General features: G+C 37.0%; 2 protein-coding genes across 12 annotated transcripts in view; both read right to left on the reverse strand.

Annotated features, from left to right (window-relative positions):
* Positions 1-11,790, reverse strand: GPR45 (G protein-coupled receptor 45). Of its 11 annotated transcripts, none has more exons than XM_081948429.1 (5): positions 11,655-11,790; positions 9,637-9,701; positions 9,000-9,055; positions 5,217-5,402; positions 1-1,863 (listed from the first exon to the last, which is right to left on the reverse strand). In XM_081948429.1, the coding sequence occupies exon 5, from the start codon at positions 1,640-1,642 to the stop codon at positions 476-478; it is 1,167 nt and encodes a 388-aa protein (XP_081804555.1). In that variant the 5' UTR covers positions 1,643-1,863; positions 5,217-5,402; positions 9,000-9,055; positions 9,637-9,701; positions 11,655-11,790; the 3' UTR covers positions 1-475. The 11 variants fall into 11 exon arrangements, with proteins under 11 accessions (XP_081804555.1, XP_081804557.1, XP_081804556.1 ...); XM_081948431.1 differs by lacking the exon at positions 11,655-11,790 and adding an exon at positions 11,562-11,579; XM_081948430.1 differs by lacking the exon at positions 11,655-11,790 and adding an exon at positions 11,534-11,552.
* Positions 11,791-15,075: 3,285 nt separating this feature from the next.
* The window catches only part of MRPS9 (mitochondrial ribosomal protein S9), a 38,775-nt gene continuing 32,267 nt past the window's right edge, over positions 15,076-21,583 (reverse strand). Inside the window, exons 7-11 of the mRNA XM_081946767.1 lie at positions 20,732-20,807; positions 18,677-18,845; positions 17,359-17,467; positions 15,530-15,699; positions 15,076-15,227 (exon numbers count right to left, since the gene is read on the reverse strand). Of these exons, the coding sequence (XP_081802893.1) occupies positions 15,136-15,227; positions 15,530-15,699; positions 17,359-17,467; positions 18,677-18,845; positions 20,732-20,807 (616 nt within the window). The 3' untranslated portion in view covers positions 15,076-15,135. The remainder of the gene's footprint in view (positions 15,228-15,529; positions 15,700-17,358; positions 17,468-18,676; positions 18,846-20,731; positions 20,808-21,583) is intronic.

Below are 21,583 nucleotides of genomic sequence, written 5' to 3' on the forward strand. Positions count from 1 at the left end.
CTGAAATAAAAAAGCAGGCATCTTGATGTTTATTCTTTTAATTGGAAGAAAATAAAATTACAAAGGCAGTGTTATTATTGGCAGTAGATTTGATAAAACCACACTTAGGATAATGTAGTGTAATTATGTGCTGTAATTCAACTTGAAACACAGACAATCCTCAAATATGATAGCAATAGCACTTAGACTTATATACCGCTTCATAGTGTTTTTACAGCCCTCTCTAAGTGGTTTACAGAGTCAGCATACTACCCCCAACAATCTGGGTGTGTAGCTTATTCATAAAACACTACTACAGACAGTATTAAAACTATTAAAGGCAGTGTTAGAAGAAATATTTCTAATTTCAAAACTGGTAACTGCTGAGCGAGGATTTCTTTTACCAGGATAAAACTACCTAGAGTTTGTTCAACCACACTTGGATTCATTCATTCCACATTTTCCTTTCTAATACATTAATGACCATGGTTTATTTCTAAACTCCAGATGGGGGATTACTGCAGATATATATTGTGCTTGGCCTTATTTTCCGTTTTGTCCGTCCAGGCATTTGAGGAAAGATTCTAAATGTTTTTGGCATGAACTCCAGACAGGACTCACGGATTTTCTTGATCCTCCAGCAGTAGATGATGGGGTTGAAAACGGACTTGAGGTAACTCAGCCACAGTACGTAAGTGCTAATGATATAGAAAGAGGGGCTGTAATAGAACCATCGGCTGAAGACAGACATCAGGCTAAAGACTGTGTACGGAAGCCAGCATAGGGAAAAGCTAACAAACAGAATAAAGATGGTAGTGAATGCCCTAGTTTTGAAGCTCATGTCTACATCAATGTGGTGAGGCTTTTGCAGTCCTACTAGACTTAGCCTGCTCACCTGGCTGAGGCAGATGTTCTCTGTGTGGTTGTGGATGCGGACTGTGTTCTGACGGACAGTGTTCAGGATGCAAAGGTAAGAATACAACATAATGCCAAAAGGGACAAAGAAAGTGGCCACAAGCAGCATCACTGCGTAAGCTCGGTCTGAAGGGAATTCAGAGTATCCAAGGACACACTGGGGAGCCCTGCTTGGCACCTCCACAAATGTCCACCCAACAACGGAAGGGAAGGAGACACAGAATGAGAAGACCCACGAAACAGCTATCACGACTTTGGCACGGTGGGGGTTCAGCTTGTCTCGGTGCTGGACAATAATGAGGAATCGATCCACACTAATGATTGAAAGTATCGAGACCCCCTCCAAGACAAAAAACCAGTAAAGCATGGCGGATATGCGGCAGAAGTGAGCTCCAAAATTCCAGTCGACTGTAATAATGCTGACAGCAGTAAATGGCATGCAGACTAAAGACAACATAATGTCAGAGAAAGCCAGTGTAGCTAAAAGTAGATTTATTGCTGAACGCATGGCTGGCTTCTGGTAAACAACCGTGCAGACAATGGTGTTTCCTAAGAATCCAATGGCAATCATAAGGAGCATTACTATAGCCATTAATATCCTGAGTGAAACTGGCAAGGATGTATGAGCAGAGGTGGTGAATTGGATACTCTCATTAAAGGGAAAGAACATGTCTGAAGGTGTCTTGTTCCATGCCATTCTAAGGCAAAACACTGGAAAGGCAGAAAGAAAGAAAGGCAAGACCACCATAGTCTTCCTGCTAGCTCTTCAGCTCCTGCCATTTTTCCATTGTATTTGCCACACGACTCTAAACAAAAACAAGTCCGTCTCGGCAAGTCTGTCTGTAGAACAGATTTTCAGCAATCGTTGACAGCTCATAGCATAACGTACAAGTTGTTGCATTTCTGAACAGGAACAATAAGGAAGCCACAGCCAAGAACTTTTCTTCGGGGACTTTCAGATCTAGAAAACTGGATAAAATATTCAAGAAATATTTGAAACTCAAGAAAATGTGACAAACTGTTGGGAGTCAATATCCAACTTTAAAACCCTCCCCCAATAAGAAAGTAAAAAAAGCATAAACATCAATACTCCACAAATTCAAAAGACCATGCACTCAGGATTGGAAAACACCCCATAAATGCTATGTAAACTTCCCTACACTTAGTGTACACATTGATTTGGTATCACATTTGTTGAAAGGTGTCTTAACTTCTGAAATAGGATCCTGAGCTCCCATAAAAGTTCCACCAGTCCTACCCTATCTCTATGGTCCAATAAGATAATAATTAAAAGTTTCACTGCTGCTAGTAAAATCCTAAAGTAAGTTGGCTGCCTAAATCTATTGCCATTTTCTTATAGTCTTCCTATTTACCCAACAACTAATTTGCTCTGGTTCCCCCTTTTGGTGCCATGCAGCATGAAGCTACAAGCTCAGATCATCACTGTATTCAAATCCTGATATCTTCACACAGAAGAAAGTTTTGAGGCAATCCATTATTTCAGAAGATCTATGAAGTGGGTGGAACTGGCAGTGGAAGATTGGACCATGTGATGGACTTGTGGGTGTGGGGGCAAGATCTTGAACTTTCAACTGGAAAACCCAGGAAGCTCAGATTTGGATTAATGTCAGGGATCCAAATAACATCCAAAATTAAATCAGAGTCCAAGGCAAAGTATTGCTCAAAGTTCCAATTTATTAAGAGAGTCATGTTGGCACATCTGGGAATACCCGAATCTGAGCTTCCTGGGTTTTCCCCAACCAGTGGAGGGTTCATGATCTTTCCCCCACACCCACAAGTCCATCACATGGTCCAATCTTCCACTGCCATGCCGGCAGTTTCAACCATCCAGTTCGGGTCAGGTGCAGAGGTGCAGAGACAAAGGATGACCTTGGATTCTAGAAAGGAATTTTATTTTGACAACATCACATTCTACTCCTTACAATTCCCCCTCTCAATTCCCCACTAATGAAACAGCATAGTAGAATAGAATATTAGTGTGGCAGGCCAAAGATCCCAAAAGGAACTGGCTGCAGGCCTCACAACCGGCTCTTTAAAATGGTCTTAGTTAATATGCATCAATAGAAAACTGAATCTCAAAATTCTGAAAACTGATCCAAAAATTCTACTCTTTTGACAGTTCATCTGCTCATTTAGATCTAGTGGTTAGAGTTCTAGTCCCACCTTAAGGCTCAAGCCAACTTCTTCAGCATTGCCTTGAGTGGAACATATGCATCTGTTGTTTGGGAAGGATAGCATTGGCATTCTTTTTAAATCCATAAATTTTAACATTATGGCTAGGGACCCTCAAATAGCAAAGCACAGAACAGGAAGTCAAATCAACCATCAACCCCTTCGCAACATAGGTATGTGGCAATGACTACTAGAAGCTGTGGACAACTCAGCTTTTAGTCATGGAAATCAGCTGGTCTCTCAGCCCAACTTATCTCACAAGGTTCTTGTTATGGGGAAAATAGGAGGAAGGTTTGTTGTGTATGTTTGCCATCTTGAGTTATTTGTAAAAACAATAAAGGCAGCCTGTAAGCAAATTTATACATATATAAAAGCGAAATGCCTCTCACGCATCATTGATATATGTTTTTGTAATATGTATGTCTTGTCTATATATTTATTTCATATGTTTTATTGTACGCCGCCCCGAGTCCTTCGGGAGAGGGTGCGGCTAAGAAATAAATATTTATTATTATTATTATTATTATCACTGGATTGGGCGAACTGGCAGTAGTGGCAGTGGGAGGCTCCACCGACCAGCCTGGACACTTCTGCGCATGCGCAGAAGCGTTGCACACGCCCAAACCAGTAGTAAAAAAATTGGCAACCCACCTCTGTGCAATACATTTTAATTTCAGTCATGCAGTTCGAATGCTAGCCTACCCTTGAACAACAAGAGATATCTTCAGAATAGTGGTAACAATAGCTGGCAACAGATGGGATAGAAATTAGATATGCAATGTTGTTGATTTCCAATTTATTAATCCAAATACATTTTCATTATCATTATTCAGTATAAACCCCACAGGGTTTTCTCATGCCATTTGGAACAAGTGGAAATGTACACAGCTGCAGCAGCTCAAACCTACAAATTTAGGAAGATTTGGGTTTTTCTAAGCTCTAAACAGCACTTTGCAAAACACAATTGTTTTGTGAGGGCTAACCTTTGAATCTATTGAAAGTATAAGCACAAATCAAGCTAGTTACAAGTTAATCAAATCTAGTGTGTGACAGTTACCTGTGTTCAAGTTCTTTTTTTAAAATAAACTAATTATTGCTGATTATAGTAATATTATAATTTATTATGCAATTAATCTTAGAGTCTAGGAGTATTTCTTGGTATACATTTTGGAGATTAGTTTAATGTGCCATATTAGTTTTATATCGAAATCTCCAGAACTGTAAAGCCTACAAACTTGAAATTTGGCACGTATGTTCCTCTTGGCTTCTAGGTGCTCGCTAAGAAAGTATTTTTCAAAATGACCATCAGATCATTAGTATTTCTTATATTATTACTAACACACTCTGATGCTAACGAGTTAGATGTTCTACTCCCCCTCTCCACCTGAAAAACACTCTTGATGCTAAGGAGTTAGACTGAGGGAGAGAAGGGGATAAGATAGGAGAGGTCTCTGTGGGGCAAGCCTGAGGGAGAGAAGGGGGGGAAGAGAGGAGAGGCTTCTGTGGGGCAAGCCTGGTAACTACTCATTAATTTTCAAGCTGTAAGTGTCAATTTATCAAGCCCGATCACATAGTTTCGAAGCAGAGCACAGGTATCCAGCTAGTAAAATAATAAGTAAAATAAAATTTAAAACTGCAGCAAGTCATAACTGATATATTATTATGCCTGGCTTGACAGCTTAACAGAAAGTTGTAGCTAAGACCATCATAAGCACCCTGGCATTCGTACCTTTACGAATACCTCTAGATCAGGGGTGTCCAAACTTGGGAACTTTAAGACTTGTGGACGTCAACTCCCAGAATTCCCCAGCCAGCATGGCTGGCTGGGGAATTCTGGGAGTTGACGTCCACAAGTCTTAAAGTTCCCAAGTTTGGACACCCCTGCTCTAGGTATACCCAATATAGCATCCTCCTATTTTCCCCACGAATTCTGGGAGTTGACGTCCACGTGAGGTGAGTTGGGTTGAGAGATAGTAACTGGTTCAAAGTCACCCAACTGGCTTTTATGGCTAAGGTGGAACTAGAATTCACAGTCTCCTGCTTTCTAACCAGGTGCCTTAACCACTAGACCAAATTGGCATTCCCACATCATTTGTCTCCCAAGTAACAAGGATTGGACCGTGGCTTACCCAATAACCATGTGCTTGGATTTCATTATTTTTCATCCTTTCTGCATTGTTTCCAGAATCAGTAACCCATAAAGAAGATTTGCTATGTGTGTATCTAGTTTTTTTCAAGCCTTTAAGTTGTTGGGACTACAAAACCCAAAATGCCTTACTGGTTCACAGGGAATTCTTGCCCCAATAAACAAACCTCTGAAACAGAAGGAAAACTTCTTAATGCATTCTAACACAATCCAAACCAAAACTCATTTTATATCTTGTAATAACGACCATTTCTGATCCTTTGAACATCTCAGTCTGGCAAACCTCTGCAAAGGCAGCAATTGTTCAGGCCACCATAGTTCACGACAAACCTTTACTAGGCTTCATTCACAAGGCCACTCGGAAACCGTCAGGCAAGGAATAGCATTTATGTGCTTATTTTTTTCGTGCATCTCCCACGCATGCGCGGCAGAGACCCAAAAATCAAAGACAGTCCCACATGTCCTCCAGCCAGGTACTCTGATTTACCTTTGATGCTTATTTTCTTGTCCATTTTTGTTATTGTTGAATCCTACCTCTTGAAAAAAATACCATTAACTAACTAACTTTTTTGTCAAAAAGATATTTATCCTAAATTAGATGCTGGTTCACCGGAGACATACATCCACATTTGATTCCTCTGAATCTTGAATGACAAATGAAGGTGCTTATCAATTTATTGCAAAGCCATATTATCTTAATACATGGCAGTATGAATGTTCTCTCTGTGGTATCTCCGTGATGATTTGTAGATGTGGGTGAGCAGTGAAGTAATTAACATGTATATGCAAACCTGGCTTGGAGTGTTTTCTTTTGCTTTTTAAAACCCAGGTAGGTCTTTAGTAGAGCTGACAAATTGCTTTTGCATTCAAATGTCAAAGCAATTTGTGAATGTTAGGGCAGATGCTCCATGGTTACCTTGCATAAAATTGAACTGTAAATACTTGATTTGAGTGTTTTCTCCAAGCATCACCCTAATATTCCCCATTCAAAATAAGAGTTTTTGAAAATGGGGCAAAATCTATCAAACACTCCTCCTACTCTCATTTTAAAGCAATTTTGCATAGTTCACACACACAGAGGCAACTGAAAGGTAAGGAAGCTGTTGATATATTTGTTAATTATTCTTAACATAATTCTTAATTATTATGCGATTTTAATTTAGCAAATCATTCCAAGCTAAAGTGATTTCAGCTATCAAATGCATACACTTCAGCTGATTTTTCAAACAGCAGTGAAAGTTGCAATAGACGCGAGGCACAAATTTTGTGTTTTGAAGGACTATCAGTCTCCTTAGATGGAAAGTCAGATTTTCTTAAAATGTGATTTTTTTAAATACAGCTGATACATCTGAAGGGGTAGATTCCTAGACTAACATGGATCCATTTGGCCAAACTTTATAGAGTCCTTTGTACGCATTACAGCTCATCTGGTTCCTGATTACAGAATCCTGGAACCTGTCGTTATGCTGAGAACTATCAATCTGATGGTTTTAGACAAGATGTATGACATTGAGTCCATTTTATAATTCCTAAGCTAATATTAACAAGATGATATAAACGCAGCAGGGGTCTCTGCAGGGAAAGGGAGTCTAAGAGGCAGGGTGACTGACATGACTATGGAATCAAAGTCTTGCCCTTTTTGAGTATGCATTAACATGCACATACCAAGGCTTTAATTGCATCATTGTGACCAATTATTTTGACCTTCCTAGCAGATGCTGCTGTACAGATGAAAGGGAATAGAGAAAGCAGAAAGCAAAAAATAATAATAATTTATTTATTAAACCCAGAAGGGTGACTAGGTCAGTGCCAAGGAACTGGGAGGTCAGTTTAAGAAGGGAAGAGTAATGTAAAGTAATTTGTAGGACCATGTAATACATATAAACATACCTATCATGCTGGTCCCTTCCAGATTAAGCAATATGTGCAAAGAGTTAATAATAAGGAAGAGGAATTGGGTAAAAAGAATCAGGTTTCTGTCAATACCATCTACTATACATCTCCATACTTCTGTGCTACCACATTAGCTTTCACTCCGTCCTTTTGTTCTTCAAACTTTTCACCTTGTTTTTGAGGATTTCATCAACATAACCAACCAACATAACTTTCTCATTTCTACTCCCCACCCACCCATTCACTTTTCTTTCATGTACAGTATGCTTTGGGAGACAAACTTTCTTCATTTTCTTCACGTGAGCCAGCCATATAATAATCATATTTCCTTTATTCTGGGCATTTAAGGAATGTTGACAAAGAAAAAATGTAATTTTTCCACAGTTCAGCATTTGACGAGGACATTCAAGGTGAGTCCTAATCTAACTGAAGCAAAATCCAGCTGTTTTGGGTTAATCCAGATTTTGGCTGCCATAAATCTAGGGTTTGGTGGTGTAGCTAAAGCATCAGATTAGATACTGGAAATCATGAGTTCAAGTCCTGCCTTTGACACAAAGCCTGCTGAGTGACCTTGGTCAGGTAGTCATAGTCCTAGGGAGGAGGTAAAAAACAACAACAATCCAAAAAACCTTGCCAAGAAAATTGCAGAGACTAGGCCAGGCAGTAGGCAAAAACTTGAAGGGGGATATGGGCAGAGACAGACACAAATATACATAAACACACACCCTCTAGGGAAGTCTTAACCAGCATTAGATCATTTGCATAGTTTTTTTAAAAAATTCTTCCATTTCCCCATCTTTAGTAAGGATTCTGCCAAGGTGTACAAATTCAACTACTACCTGTAATAAATCCTTATAATAATAACACATGGATAGTTTTCAGCAATCTGGAAAGCTAGGTAATAAGAGTTGTAACCACTAGAGGTCATATTTTAAAAAGAAAAAATGCTGATTATAATCAGCTACTGGAATTCCCATGTCAAACTTCACATCTATAAGCAATTGTTAATTTCTTTAAAAAGTGAGCTGTTGATAGGACAGCCATACGTATTTATTTCAAGCATGTTGCTGAGGCCATAATGAATCCCATGAAGGTTTTTTTTTCTCCAGGATTAAACTAGGAAAATAACACTTTTTCAAATAATGCTCTTCTACCCAGTCATACAGAAAAAAATATATCTTTAGAATATCAGCCATTATGTGTGGTTGATGTATGTATGGTGTTAAGTATAGTTTATAGGGCCTGAGACTCCCTTACACTTGGCTCTAATAATTATTCCTTTCCTGAAAGTGTTTTACCCTTCTGGAATGGATTTTGCACCAGACAAACTAAACCAAACCAGACCAGACCAGACCAGACCAACGTATGTACATACACACGCACACATACAATTTGGTTCTAATCTTTTTAGTATATGATGGAAGCAGTTTAGAAGCCTAAGTCAATAAAGAAGTAAATAAATTTCCACAAGTCGGAAACATGTATGGCTGGCATGAGATGACTATTCAACAAACTTCTCCATAGCAACCCAACTTTTACAGAAAGATTTGTATGAAGAAACATTGAAATAAGGGTCTTCTTGTGGTATTAAACTGTCTTTGTGACAACTTTCTTAATAGTAGCACAAGATCCATAAAGTACCTCCACCTCTAAATTTCTTCTCCCTAAAAAGCAAGATTTGTTGTTCCTACTATATTCTATGAACATACATAAATATACATAGAACAACTGAATTATCAACTATCCTTTGCAATCTGTGGGGAAATCAATTAAACCATCTTGAGAAGTAGCTGTCCAAGTCTCCAGAGATGGAGAACCCACAACTTCCATAAGTAAACTGTTCCACTCTTATACAATAAGATAGGCCCCTTACCCTGATCCATTCTTCAGAAATTGCTGAGGAATATTCTAAATACACACTTTGGAAATCTATCAAAAGAGATCAGTGATATTATTAAACTGAGAATATGTCACTGAAGGAACAAGGCCTTGGGCATTGTGAATGGGGTGGATTTATCCCTCTTGATTGTCTTTTGAAAACAAGTAGTTATATGGGATGTGGTGGTTCGGTGGTTAAGATGCTGAGCTTGTCAATCAGAAAGGTTGGCAGTTCGGCTGTTCGAATCCATAGTGCTGCGTAACAGAGTGAGCTCCTGTTACTTGTCCCAGCTTCTGCCAAACTAACAGTTTGAAAGCATGTAAAAACTGCAAGTAGAAAAAATAGGAACCACCTTTGGTGGGAAGGTAACATGTGTCTTCGGCATTTAGTCATGCCGACCACATGACCACGGAGACATCTTCGGACAGCGCTGGCTCTTCAGCTTTGAAATTGAGATGAGTACTGCCCCCTAGAGTCAGGAGCAACTAGCACATAGGTGTGAGGGGAACCTTTACCTTAAAGTCATAATAATCACAATGCACAGCATGGTTTTCTACAGACTACCATTCATTTTTCACTGCGGGGGGGGGGGGGGGCTTTGTTCCTTTTTTGTACACAAAAATTCTTTCACCTGCCGAGGAGTTTTGTGCACCATTCGATTGTATTTTCTCCTGTTTCCCCACTCCAAAAAGAGACCTGTAAATTAGGGTTAGCATTATTGATCAACGGTAGTTAGGTACAAATGTCATAATCACAGCAAGACTTCTGCACCAATTTATTACACCTAGGGTGTGGGTGTGTGTGTGTGTGTGTGTGAAAACAAGAGCTCAAGGGAAATTGATAACTGTAGGAAAGTACCTTATTTATCAGACATCCCATCCTTGATCAGAAAACAAAAACAAGCAACATTAACACCCCAACATTATCTTTGGTTTGAATACACCGCATCAAGTTGCTAGAATGGAATCTGCATGAAGAAACGGCAAAAGGAAATTAAACGACCACGGAGCAACGATTATATAATACAGAGCCGGCTTCCTTTCCGGTTTTCCTCTATTACCGCATTATTTGGGCCGCTTTAAAAGAATTCTGTGCAATTCAGGGAAATTCGCAATTGAGCCCAGCCCTGGCTCACCCCCCCGAGCGTGCCACCCACCAGAGGCAGCTCACTGAAGCTCCCCACAGAGCGAAAGGCAGGCTCCCACTCAGAAAGCCAAGCACGCCCACGCCTCATCCCGGCACGCCATTCACCCAAGAAAACTCAGGGCTTGCAATTTTTTGCCACGCCGAGATTTTGGAGCCAGGGCGGGGGAAAAGATGGATGGATCTCCGCAGCTCAGCCTCCAGGCGGGCTTTGAGGCCACCGGGGCAGACACCCCCATTCTCTCGCCCCCGCCATCAACTGAAATCTGAGCCTCCACCCCCAGACCCACTTACCGGCTTCGGCCAAGGGCTGCGCACCACTCAACTATATGCAGGAGGCCGAGGCTCTCAGCTCTTCCAGCAGTAAAGCGCACGATCTTTGGACTCATGGAAGCGCACCCCCTGCAGGCCTCGGTAGGAAGAGAATAAAGGGAGCGAGGAGATATCTATGGATGTTTAGCTATCCAGGTCATGGTTGTCCTAAAGGTGCTTTTTCCCCCCCCAAGAGGCAACTGGACTTTCTGATTTTTCTTTGAAGACGTTTCGCTTCTCATCCAAGAAGCTTCTTCAGTTCTGGTGTTGTGTTAGTTGTGCCTTCTTTATAAATTCTGGGAATAGTTTTATGTAGCACCTCAAGTGGTCAAATGCATTTCTCTAAATTATATAAAGGACAGATAGTCCTTGACTTTCGACTTATTCACAGAATGACTGTTCAAATTTACAACAGCATTAAAAGTGATTTACAACCCGATCCTCACACTTTTGGCCACCAAAGATTCCTCACAGTTACATGATAAAAAATTTGGGCAACTGGCATGTATTTACAACAGTTGCAGAGTCATAAGCATGACTGCCATTTAAAACCTTCCTAGAGAGCTTCTAACAAGAAAAGCCTGGAGCGGGGAGCCAAATTCATTTAATGACCATGTGATTCATTTAGCAACCTCTGTGACTTGCTTAACGATGGCAAAAAGTTCATAAAAACAGATGTGACTCATATAGCAATTGTCTCACTTAGTAATGGTTTCAATTTTGGCTTGTCTAACCAAAATAATGTCTAAAAAATTAACATGTATTCCTAAAGAAATACCAAACAGATACTTCTGAAAAGAAAAAATAAACCTGTACTGCCAAGCTGAAACATTGTGTTGCCAGAAAACTAGTTAATGTATTGGTAGTTCTCAACTTACAACCACAGTTGGGACGGGAATTTGTTTCTAAGTAAGACTGTTAAATGAGTCGTTCCCAATTTTACAAACCTTTTCGCTACAATCATTTAGCAAATCTGACTTTGCTTGTCAGAAGCCATATATGGGAAGATTGCAAATTCTGATTACATTCACCTGAGACATTTTAAATATAAAAACATACTGGTTGTAACACACCAAATTTTTATCATAGGAATACAGCTACTGTAATACTTGTGAGAATCAGTCATGGTTTGTTTTTCCAGTGTTGTCACTACCCTGATAACTAAAACATGATTACACATGAATCAAGAATTACCTGTAACTTAACCATTCCTAATTATTCTTGTTACTGTTTCTAGTCTTCTTTAACTGAAGTTAGCATTATTTCAACCAATCTTTGATTTCTTAAAGATCCACGAGAAAAGATACAAGAGCTTTACTCTGACACTGCCTTCCATCCAATTCCCCTCCTTAGATATTATGAGTTGAATGGAAGTAGAATTGAGAAAGTTTTATGAAATAAGGGGAACGGAGGCCAGAAGGCACTGTTGCTCAGCTGCTGCTGTTTTGGGTTTGTGGAGCAAGCATTAAAATTAAGGCTTGCTCTATATCAGTAGCTTCCAGAAGCTGGAACATTTTTAAAGCATTCCAAGCAGGTTTTTAGCGCATTTAGAGACTTCATCATTGATTTGTTTTGCCTAAAGCTATGTCTAGTGATATATTTCTTCGTACTTTTATGTTTCATTGTTGTCACAATTTATCCTAGCATTGTTACAACTTTGATCAATTACTAATAATTACTTGTTTATATTTACCACACTTTTAACTTTTTTAATCCATGAGTAAACTTCGGTGAATCTTTAGTGAGTTGGAAACATACAAATTAAATAAATAAATGAAGTCTGGATTGACTGTACTCTCCTTTTGACAACCTGTATTTGCTTCAATCTTGGCAAGTATTTTGCATTAACGTAAGCACATCTTTTTTATTCCTGCAATAATTGTTTGTAAAAATTGTAAATCTTTCAGCTTGAGTTTGATCCTAAGTGACTTCATGAATGTAGTCTGTATTTATTTATTTTTTTGGCAACAACATGAAAATGATTTGCTATCTCAGATAGTTTTGACTTCCCAGTTAGTTTTGACTTCCCAATCTGTCACAGGCGTGGCCTACTTAGGCAAGCCAAGATCTACAGTAGATAGCATCAATAATAATTAGTAATTAATCATAATAGATGTATACTTATTTAACATTAGTCCATTATTCATAACATCAAGGCAAAGGAAACATGCAAAACATGGCTGCTGGAAATTATTTCTGATCAAAATGACCATTGGATACATCTTTATTTTCTTCTGTATATTGTTCATCCTCTTTCCTTGAGACTAATTGGGGCAGGCACATATGTTGTGCTTATCTTTCTGCTCTTCTATCATGTGTGCCATTGGTTGGGCCACATATGATCTGCTCTGTCACATGACTAGGAGGGAAATGTGGTGAGGGATTTAAAATGGATCAGTGCAAAATTCTGTATCTCTCATAGCAAAGCTGGGAACCATTTTTTTCCCCCCTGGAATGTTTTTACCCAAGGCCATTTCCAAAGTCAATCTTTTGTTTGCAAATATCTATCACACCAACTTTGATCCCAATATGTCTTAGACACTTATTCTGCAAGCAGAAATTCCAGGCTTTACATCCTTGATAGGGTTGGAAAAAATAAAAGTCACTTTGGTTTCAGATCGTTCTTGCTTCAACTGTGCATTATCTTAGCTGGTGCCTGTTGCTTTTGTAACTAGTTGTTGTAAATCTGCTGCCCAATAAATAGGGGCACCTTTGTAGTTATTAAAATGGTATAAAGGGGTATTTCTAATGAATTATCTATATTCATAACTCAGAAAAACTTTAAAAATCCATGGAATTCAATGCCAATTGAATGAAGGTATAAGTAAATAAATCTGGATAACTGATTGAGTTTTAATAACAACCAAGCCTAATATTTAAACAGGCATTATTAAAGACATAAATTGGATTTATTGCAGCATTACAAGTTCCTCCTCTTGTTTTCATTTTGGAAAGCTAATACTATTGGTTGTAAATAGCTCCATCTTGTGGCAAAATATATACTAGTAATCAGATAACACTTAATAATTACTTCAGAAAATAGTTCTTATAGAATAAGATCAGAAAATATACCATTATATTTCACATATGAAAATATTGATATGTTCATGTATACTTAAGACTCTATAATGATACCTTATCATTCTGTCTTGGGGAAAACATTTTATAAAGATCTAGAACTTTCATGTAATATATTAATTTTGTTGAGAAATATTTTGAGGTTTTTATCTAACAAAGGGTTATTCAAGGAATGTTTGTTCTCTTCCACATTAAATATTAGTAATATAGATCTTTCAGAAACTGAAAAATATATTGAATGTAGCTTTTTGAAAATGTTTTAAATAAGAAAAAACATCAATAACCTGTACTGTTTGATGATACAACTCTTAACTGAAAATGCAACTATCTGAAATATTGACTATTGAAAGTCAAGCATATTGAAAAAAATGGAATTAGGGAAAAAATGAAATAGCTCCCCCTCCCCCCAACTACGGACAGCCCTTACTCTATTTTTTTAAAAGATCTGGCTTTTATACAATCATTGCAGTCAGGATACTGCTGATGATAAGAATTAATTTTACGCCACCCAACTCTTGGCATAATTATGAAAGAATATGTCTATCAATTTCATATTTTATTAAGTTTCAGTGCAAGTTTTAATCACTTTTTTCTTAGTTTTGTTTTAATGAGATTATTTTCATTTTTTTCACTGCCCCGAGTTTTGTAGATGGTTGGCCATATAAATTGGATAAATAAAAATATCAAGAGCAAACTAATGACTATAGTACACCAAGCAGTCTTATGTTGGCAATGAAGATACTGACATGGTAGATAGCTTCTGCCTTTTAAGATCGATTATCAACAGCAAAGATAAGAAATGCCTTGCAGACTAGTACTTGGTAGAATAGCAATGAAGACTTTGAAAAAAGATATTCAGGTGTTGCATGTATTTGTATCTACAAAACCTTCAGAATTGTGAAGGCAATGATTTTTCCCTGTGATACTCTTATGAAAGTGAAAAAAGTCAGAACGAATATTGACACTTTTGAACTTTCACGCTAGAGAAGATTCCTAGGGATGCCATGGATGGACAAGAAAAGGATTATTCAACAAATCCAACCTAGAATTCTGAAATGAGGCACAACTGACCAGGCGCAAATTAACTTATTTTGGACACATTGTAAAGAAAATCTAGTCCTCTGGAGAAATCAAATAATGCTGGGAAAGGTGAAAAGAAAGAGGACAATCAACAACAAGGTAGATGGACTCAATTACAGCTGGAAGACTTGAAGGAGCAGGGTGAGGGCAGGTCATTCTGGAGAAAATCAAGTATTTGTTGCTAAGAACTGAAAGTGATCTGATGGCACATAGAATTTTAACAGCAACAGACAGCAACCTTTCATTTGCACTTTTGTAACTCTGGAGGGTCTGCCTCACCATTTCATTTCCAAGTTTATGGTGCAAATCCTCATTGGGTGATTGTTAAAATGGCAACTTGCTACTAAGATAGTCCATTATTTGCAACTAATTAGTAGACATTTCTGATATCTACTGGTTGCACCTGTTAAGGTTTAATTCTGCTTATATTGCAAATAAGAAAGACATGGATGGAAGGGAAGGTAAAATACAGTTTAATTACAAAGATGGATTCCTATAAAATATAACATTTTCATTTTCAGCGCTTCTTCCAGGTGAACTTTCTGCGGGCTCCCTTTTGGCCAGGCTTTTTCCGTTCTCTCACACGTGGATCAGAAGTGAGGAGACCAGCTGCAGGGAGATCAGGAAGAAAGTTATACAATTGAATGAAATTTGGTACAGAAAAAGGTGGAAGGACTTGGTTGTAAGAACTGAGGGAAGTCAAGGGGAGATGAGCATTTATCTAGCATTTGAACTTAGGTTTACAATATTATAAAGTCTGGAGCATTTGCCTCATTTTAAACAGTTCATTAGAATGCTAAATAACAAAACTTATCTCTACAGTTATTAGAGATAAGTAATCAGGAACAAGATATTGAATTTTATTATTTAGGACAAATTGATACATTTTTCTCTATACACTTTTTATTTACCTTGCCTCATGCATTCTACTTCATCTTCAGTAATAAAACTACATAAAGCTCTTGCTATGGCTAAGCGAATTGCTCCTGCTTGTCCACTTCTTCCTCCTCCAGATGCGGTGCAGACCACGTCATATTTTTCTAAGTGATCAAGAAATTGGAATGGGAACATCAGCTGTTCTCTGAAAAGCATTAGATATGAATAATGTGAAAGAGTTAAAGTCACTTAAGAGTAATCTAATAAACAATGACTTTTTTTCTAGTGATCTGTCCATGGAAATATTTAATTAAGCTAAATAACATACAGGTAGTCCTCGACTTACGACGATTGAAAAATTTCTGTTGTTAAGTGAGACATTTGTTAAGTGCATTTTGGTCCATTTTGTGACTGTTGTTGCTGCAGTTGTTAAGCGAATCACTGCAGTTGATAAATAGGTATCAAGGCTGTTAAATGAATCTGGCTTTCCCATTGATTTTGCTTCTCAATAGGTGACCTTGGGAAACAGCAATGGTCATAAATATGGATCAGTTTCCAAGCATCTGAATTTTGATCACGTAATTATGGGGCTGCTTTGAAGGTTATAAGTGTGAAAAACAGTCATAAGTCCCTTTTTTCAATGCCATTGTAACTTTGAATGATTACTAAATGAATTGTAAGTGAAGAACTATTGTAGTCAATAGTTCACTCAGGGACAGTGTGCATGTCTCAACTTAGAAATGCTTGGAATTTGAGCTTGAAAAACTTCTAGAATGAACAAAACAGCCATTCTGAACATAAACCATCTGTTTCAATTACAAGTCTGAATTCAAAATGCCCCCCATGGCCCCACTGCTTATTTGCTAAAAATATTTTTTTATTTAAATATAAAAATGCCTACAGTTATCAGACTACAGTGATAGTCAGAACAGTAGAATATCATGGGAGATGATATTGTTAACATTTACGGTCAAATAAAATTTCTAAAATGATACTTAAGCAAACTCATTTGCAAGAGAAGAAATGAGAAATGAGAACGACGACTAAAAATTGGGCAGACTTCCTAAGCAGACTGGTATTCATTACTCTTTCCCCAAGCCAAATAGACTCTACGAATCTCAAATCATGGTTTACGGGCTGTACAAATATCTTTTTTCTCTTTGTTTACAATTTCACAGGCAGCAATCATAAGCATTTAATAAGGTTCTGATGGGCTGACATGGCTTAGAATGATGCAAGGTATCAGATACACTTGCAAAGGAAAGGAACATGCACTTGTACACACAAGAGGCATAAACTAACAGTAAAAATGTCATCTTTTCAAAGTAATCTGCAAATATGTTTGGCTCAATTTGGTACATTTTTTATGTACCTTTGGGAAATCTATTCTCACTGTAAATCTGTAATCAAATTTAATTAGATTAGGATCTATTAGTTCTTGGAGCAATTCATTTACACAGAAGTTTTAGGATAGCCAAGGATGGCAAAGTTTTGTTGCCAGACTTTCCATGCAGATTTCAAAGTTCATTAGTGCCCCCAATAAAGTTCACATTTCTAAAATTCTAATATTTCTCAATAGGAATTTTCCAGGTGTGCAAATTACAAACCTTATGATCTTTAGATTGTACTGATATATTGACAGAAAACATTGAGAATTACGGTCCAAGATATATTGAGGTACCAATAGTCTGAGGTATTTGATGTTTTACCAACATTTTCACACATATATTCAACTTTTCAAATTTTATTATACAGCAAGAAAATATGAAGATGTTTTTAAAACTTAAAAATACATGAAATATTTTAGAAAAATACCATTAAATGGTTTTAGCAAAAAAAAAGTTCTCTTTTTTTTAACACTCACCTGTCCTGCAACACTGGAAAATAAAGTAAATAATTATCTCCGTTTATGGTAAATTTTCCATTTCCATTTGCATGAAGTGTAGCAGTTGCTGTTGCTGACTTTCTCTTACCTTAAAAAGAAAAAAAAAACCTCTGCACATTTATTTCATGTTTAGCATTTCAAAATGTTTAGCATTTTTTGCATCTACACATATAGCATTTCGAAATGCTAAACAAAAATGAAACTATCTTTTGAAAGGGAAACTCTAGCAAAAGTGAAAGAAAATAAGCATTCTTTCAAAGATTAATTCCAAAGATGTTACGTAGCATCTCTCCTAATCTAATGCAGCACAAGGAGATCTAAGTCTAAAATTGTGTTTTGGGGGGTGGAAACGTGGCCTAAGATACGGAAAATTAATCTAGATTCTAAATTTATGAAGGGCTGGAGAGCACTCTAGTGGTACCATTTGATAGCATATAGGAGATATTAATATCTTTCCACAATTAAAGGTTTATGCATATCTCTGAAAGCAGTAATTGGCAATATTCATTATCAAAAAGGCCTCTGTAAAAGGAAAAGGGACTCGTGTCATATTGTATACCATGAATACAATGGACATACGTTTTACAAAACTACCACTGTTAAATTTCCTTTTTTCTCCCAGCAGAGGGAGGCATACCCTGATAATTCAAAATGGCAACCGGCATCTAAAAGAAATAATTATTTTGATATATAGTTTCTGTTTGATTTAGAATATACAGTATTTGAACAGAAATGCAAAGACTATTTTTGATCTACACTACAACTTGAGTGTGTGAGTCAACACACACACATACTTTATGCTTTTGAGTCAGTTTTTGACTTTTGGCTACTGCTTGGACTAAACTCTGAAGGATTTTTTGGAAATTGTTTCAGAAATGGTTTGCCACTGCCTGCTTCCTAGGGCTGAGATTGTAAAACACATATTGTTTGTCAAAGAAGTCTTGAATATCTTTTGAATAAAGTAAGCTAGTGAAGTAATTTAAAAGTTGCTTGTTGCCAGACTGAAAAATCTGCATGAAAAGCAATTTATAGTAGACCACCTCATGATGTACAGTGGATGCAATATTATATATCATCCTCAATACATATGCCAAATAACTTAGAAACACAGAATACATTTATAACTATTTGTTTTAATTTAATGAAACAGATATGACATAGATCACAGTGCAATAACACTGGACGTCTTGGGCAGCATCTTTCTTTCTTTCTTTTCTTGACATGTAGCTAATGTTGAGAAATATTTGGATTTTCAGGTTGCCAAGGATTTAATTTTGAAATTTAGGAAAAAGCATACCTTCTGCCGTGCTAAAGGCCACTCCTCGCTCATCATATTTTAGGGGTTCAAATGATTGTTTTTTGGATTGTATAGGTAATTCCTTGCGAAATTTAAGCAGATAATCTTGTTCCATATCACAGTATGGCAGTCTTACTAATCTTTCCAGCAGCTGAACATACCTTAAATACTGTAGACAATAAAAATTCATTAAGGGATGGTGGTGCAAGTGTAATTGCATTTGTCAACAACTTCTATTTTTACCTGCTTGATCATTTTAGTTCTGTTCTTACTGATAACTTTTGACAGGATGACACTTCTGTATTTGCATGCAGCTTTCAAAACAACATGCAGATGTATCATTTCTTATGTGAATAAAGATACCTAATTCTATCCCTTCCCCCAACAAATGAATCCACTGCTAAAAACTTTAAGCAAACTCTTTGTCAGACTAACTTCATTAACAACAATTGATGATTTTAAAAATAGATTTAGAGGGTCTCAAAAAAGTCCTTTTTGATGGAAAAGGGGTAAGAGGCAAAAGTCCCAATTCATTTAAGGAAACTGTTTTCTAAGGTCTACTTGTTGGATTATTTTATGCAAGTCTATGACCGTAATAGAAATTTGATTTGAGATGATTTGATTTCCTAACAGGTAAAGGAAGTGTGCATTTATGCCATTGGTCGTTCAAAAAGGATTTTACCTTAGACTTGATTTTAAAAACAAACAATCAAGGTTTTTCAAAATTCAAGAGATACTTGACTCAAAGGGCAACCTCTTGAAATAATTATCCTTTGCTACTATAAGTTTTACTGCTTTCATTTGAGCATGTGATTAAAGAAAAGTGTCTCACAAGTAATACAGGGCCTCCCGACCACAAAAAATAAAGTAGCAGATTCAGGTTTAATGCCATTTTATACAGCTTGGGCTAGGAAAAGGAAGGAAATAAAGGAACATTTTCTGAAAGGCTCAAAAAGTATAACTTTCTGTATGTTTATTTTTTGCTTGCAGAGAAGCAAAGGTAGAAGTTAAAAAAATAAGGGAAAGAAATACTAAATGGATGCAATAGAGATAAAATAATGACATTATCTTTTCAGTACAAATAACCCAGCGGCAGAATATCAAGATCTGTTAAATATAATCACTTGCCTTGCGTGGACTGATCATGTGATTACCCAAAGCTGTTAGTTTTGATACCTCATTTCCCACCTGCTCCTTTATATGGGGTAACATCCAACACAGAAGTCTGCTGAACATACGTGGGCTTTCCTTACAGTTTGGATAAGAATGTGAGACAGTTTCCAAACATGATTGTCACTGCTTACAATAAAGGGATCAGTTTCTAGAATGAGGTCAAGATGGTGGCCACAAAGACAGAATCCAAAGCCCTCCCTTTTTATCCGCATTGAATGACATGTGAAAAGAGGGTGGGGCTTTGATCACGCTATACTGGTCACCATTTTGATTTTCCAAGCCCCCATCAGATGCTGCTGAAAGCAAGGTTGAATAGAAATGGACACAGTCTTAAACTGATTTGCTGATGTAACTAGTTCTTTAACAGACTGTATATGGGAGTGACAAAATACGTAGTAATAATAATTACATTTGGCTATCAGGGACATGTTAAAATGGAGTGGCAAATTACATGTTTGAATGTTCTCCCTTGAGATAAATCCCTTACTGGACACCACAAAGAGGGAGGTCATAGACAAGGCTTTGGTTATCTTGTCTCTAAGATACTGTGAGTATTCGAGGGTGGTTTTGTTTTGGTTTTTCTGTGTTTACATAGGCATGTTAATATCCATCTAAATAGGACCACCATCCTGGACAGTATGAAGTGGAACAATTCTGCTGAATATATAAGTTACCTCATGTATGATGCATAGCTATTCCTGAAATAACATACATAAAACTACTTCATCTCATAACCATTTAGGGATCTGTACTTATGGGACTCAAACCAAAGATATGAATAATTCCCATATCCCAGGGAATTTTCTCCCCCATAATCCTTACAACCACTAACTGTTCCATTAGGATACAGGGTTCATTAAATAAAGGAGATTAATTACTCACATTTTGATCTGACAGTTTTTCCACTAACATTTCTTCCAATTCCTCTTTAATCAGCCATCTGCTGCCAATCAGGTTCCTGTTTAAAATATCACATATATTCTCTTTTAACTAATCATGCAATTAAAGATAAGATTGCAGCTAGACTGTACAGTTAATTTGGAAATATACTTTCCTTATGCTGGAGGAAATGCAAGCTAGAGTTGTAAACTTAACAAGCAGATTAATTTGTTAAAAAGTTAATAATTAAAAATCTAGACATCATTTTCTACAGAATTTTAATACATACATACATAACATACAATTCCCACACCCAAAGGTAGGATGTGACATTTTTAAAGAGATTTCAATAGTATTTCTAAATCCAATCTGACCTGAAGCAGACCAGCCTTAGTTTAACATGTATGTATGTATGTATGTATGTATGTATGTGTATAGATAGATAGATAGATAGATAGATAGATAGATAGATAGATGATAGATGATAGATAGATAGATAGATAGATAGATAGAGTATAGTGTTAGATTAGCCTTGACACATTTTTTTAATTTAAAGAAAGAGTAAATATGAAGTTGCAATATTATAACAACCAACCTATAGCTCTCATAGGCATTTTTAGAAATACAAACAGGGCTGTGCAAATTATATTATATGTGTTTTTATTTTCTCAGAAATATATCCCCCGAGTCCCTTGGGGGAGAGGGGGCGACTAAGAAGTCAAAATAATAATAAAAAAATAATAAAATATCAATTTACTCACAAACACAAACATAGAAACTGAACAAATCATAATTAGAAGCAGGGAAGAACAGGAAGAATGGGCTATATCAGTTTGTCAGTAAATGACATTGCGT

This window comes from Natrix helvetica (assembly GCF_964273705.1).
Source record: "Natrix helvetica genome assembly, chromosome: 3".
In the NCBI taxonomy this organism is placed as follows: Eukaryota; Metazoa; Chordata; class Lepidosauria; order Squamata; family Natricidae; genus Natrix; species Natrix helvetica.

Bases quoted from the DNA above. Each gene is read 5' to 3' on its own strand.
- GPR45 (XM_081948429.1), bottom strand. From the start codon at position 1,642: ATGGTGGTCTTGCCTTTCTTTCTTTCTGCCTTTCCAGTGTTTTGCCTT.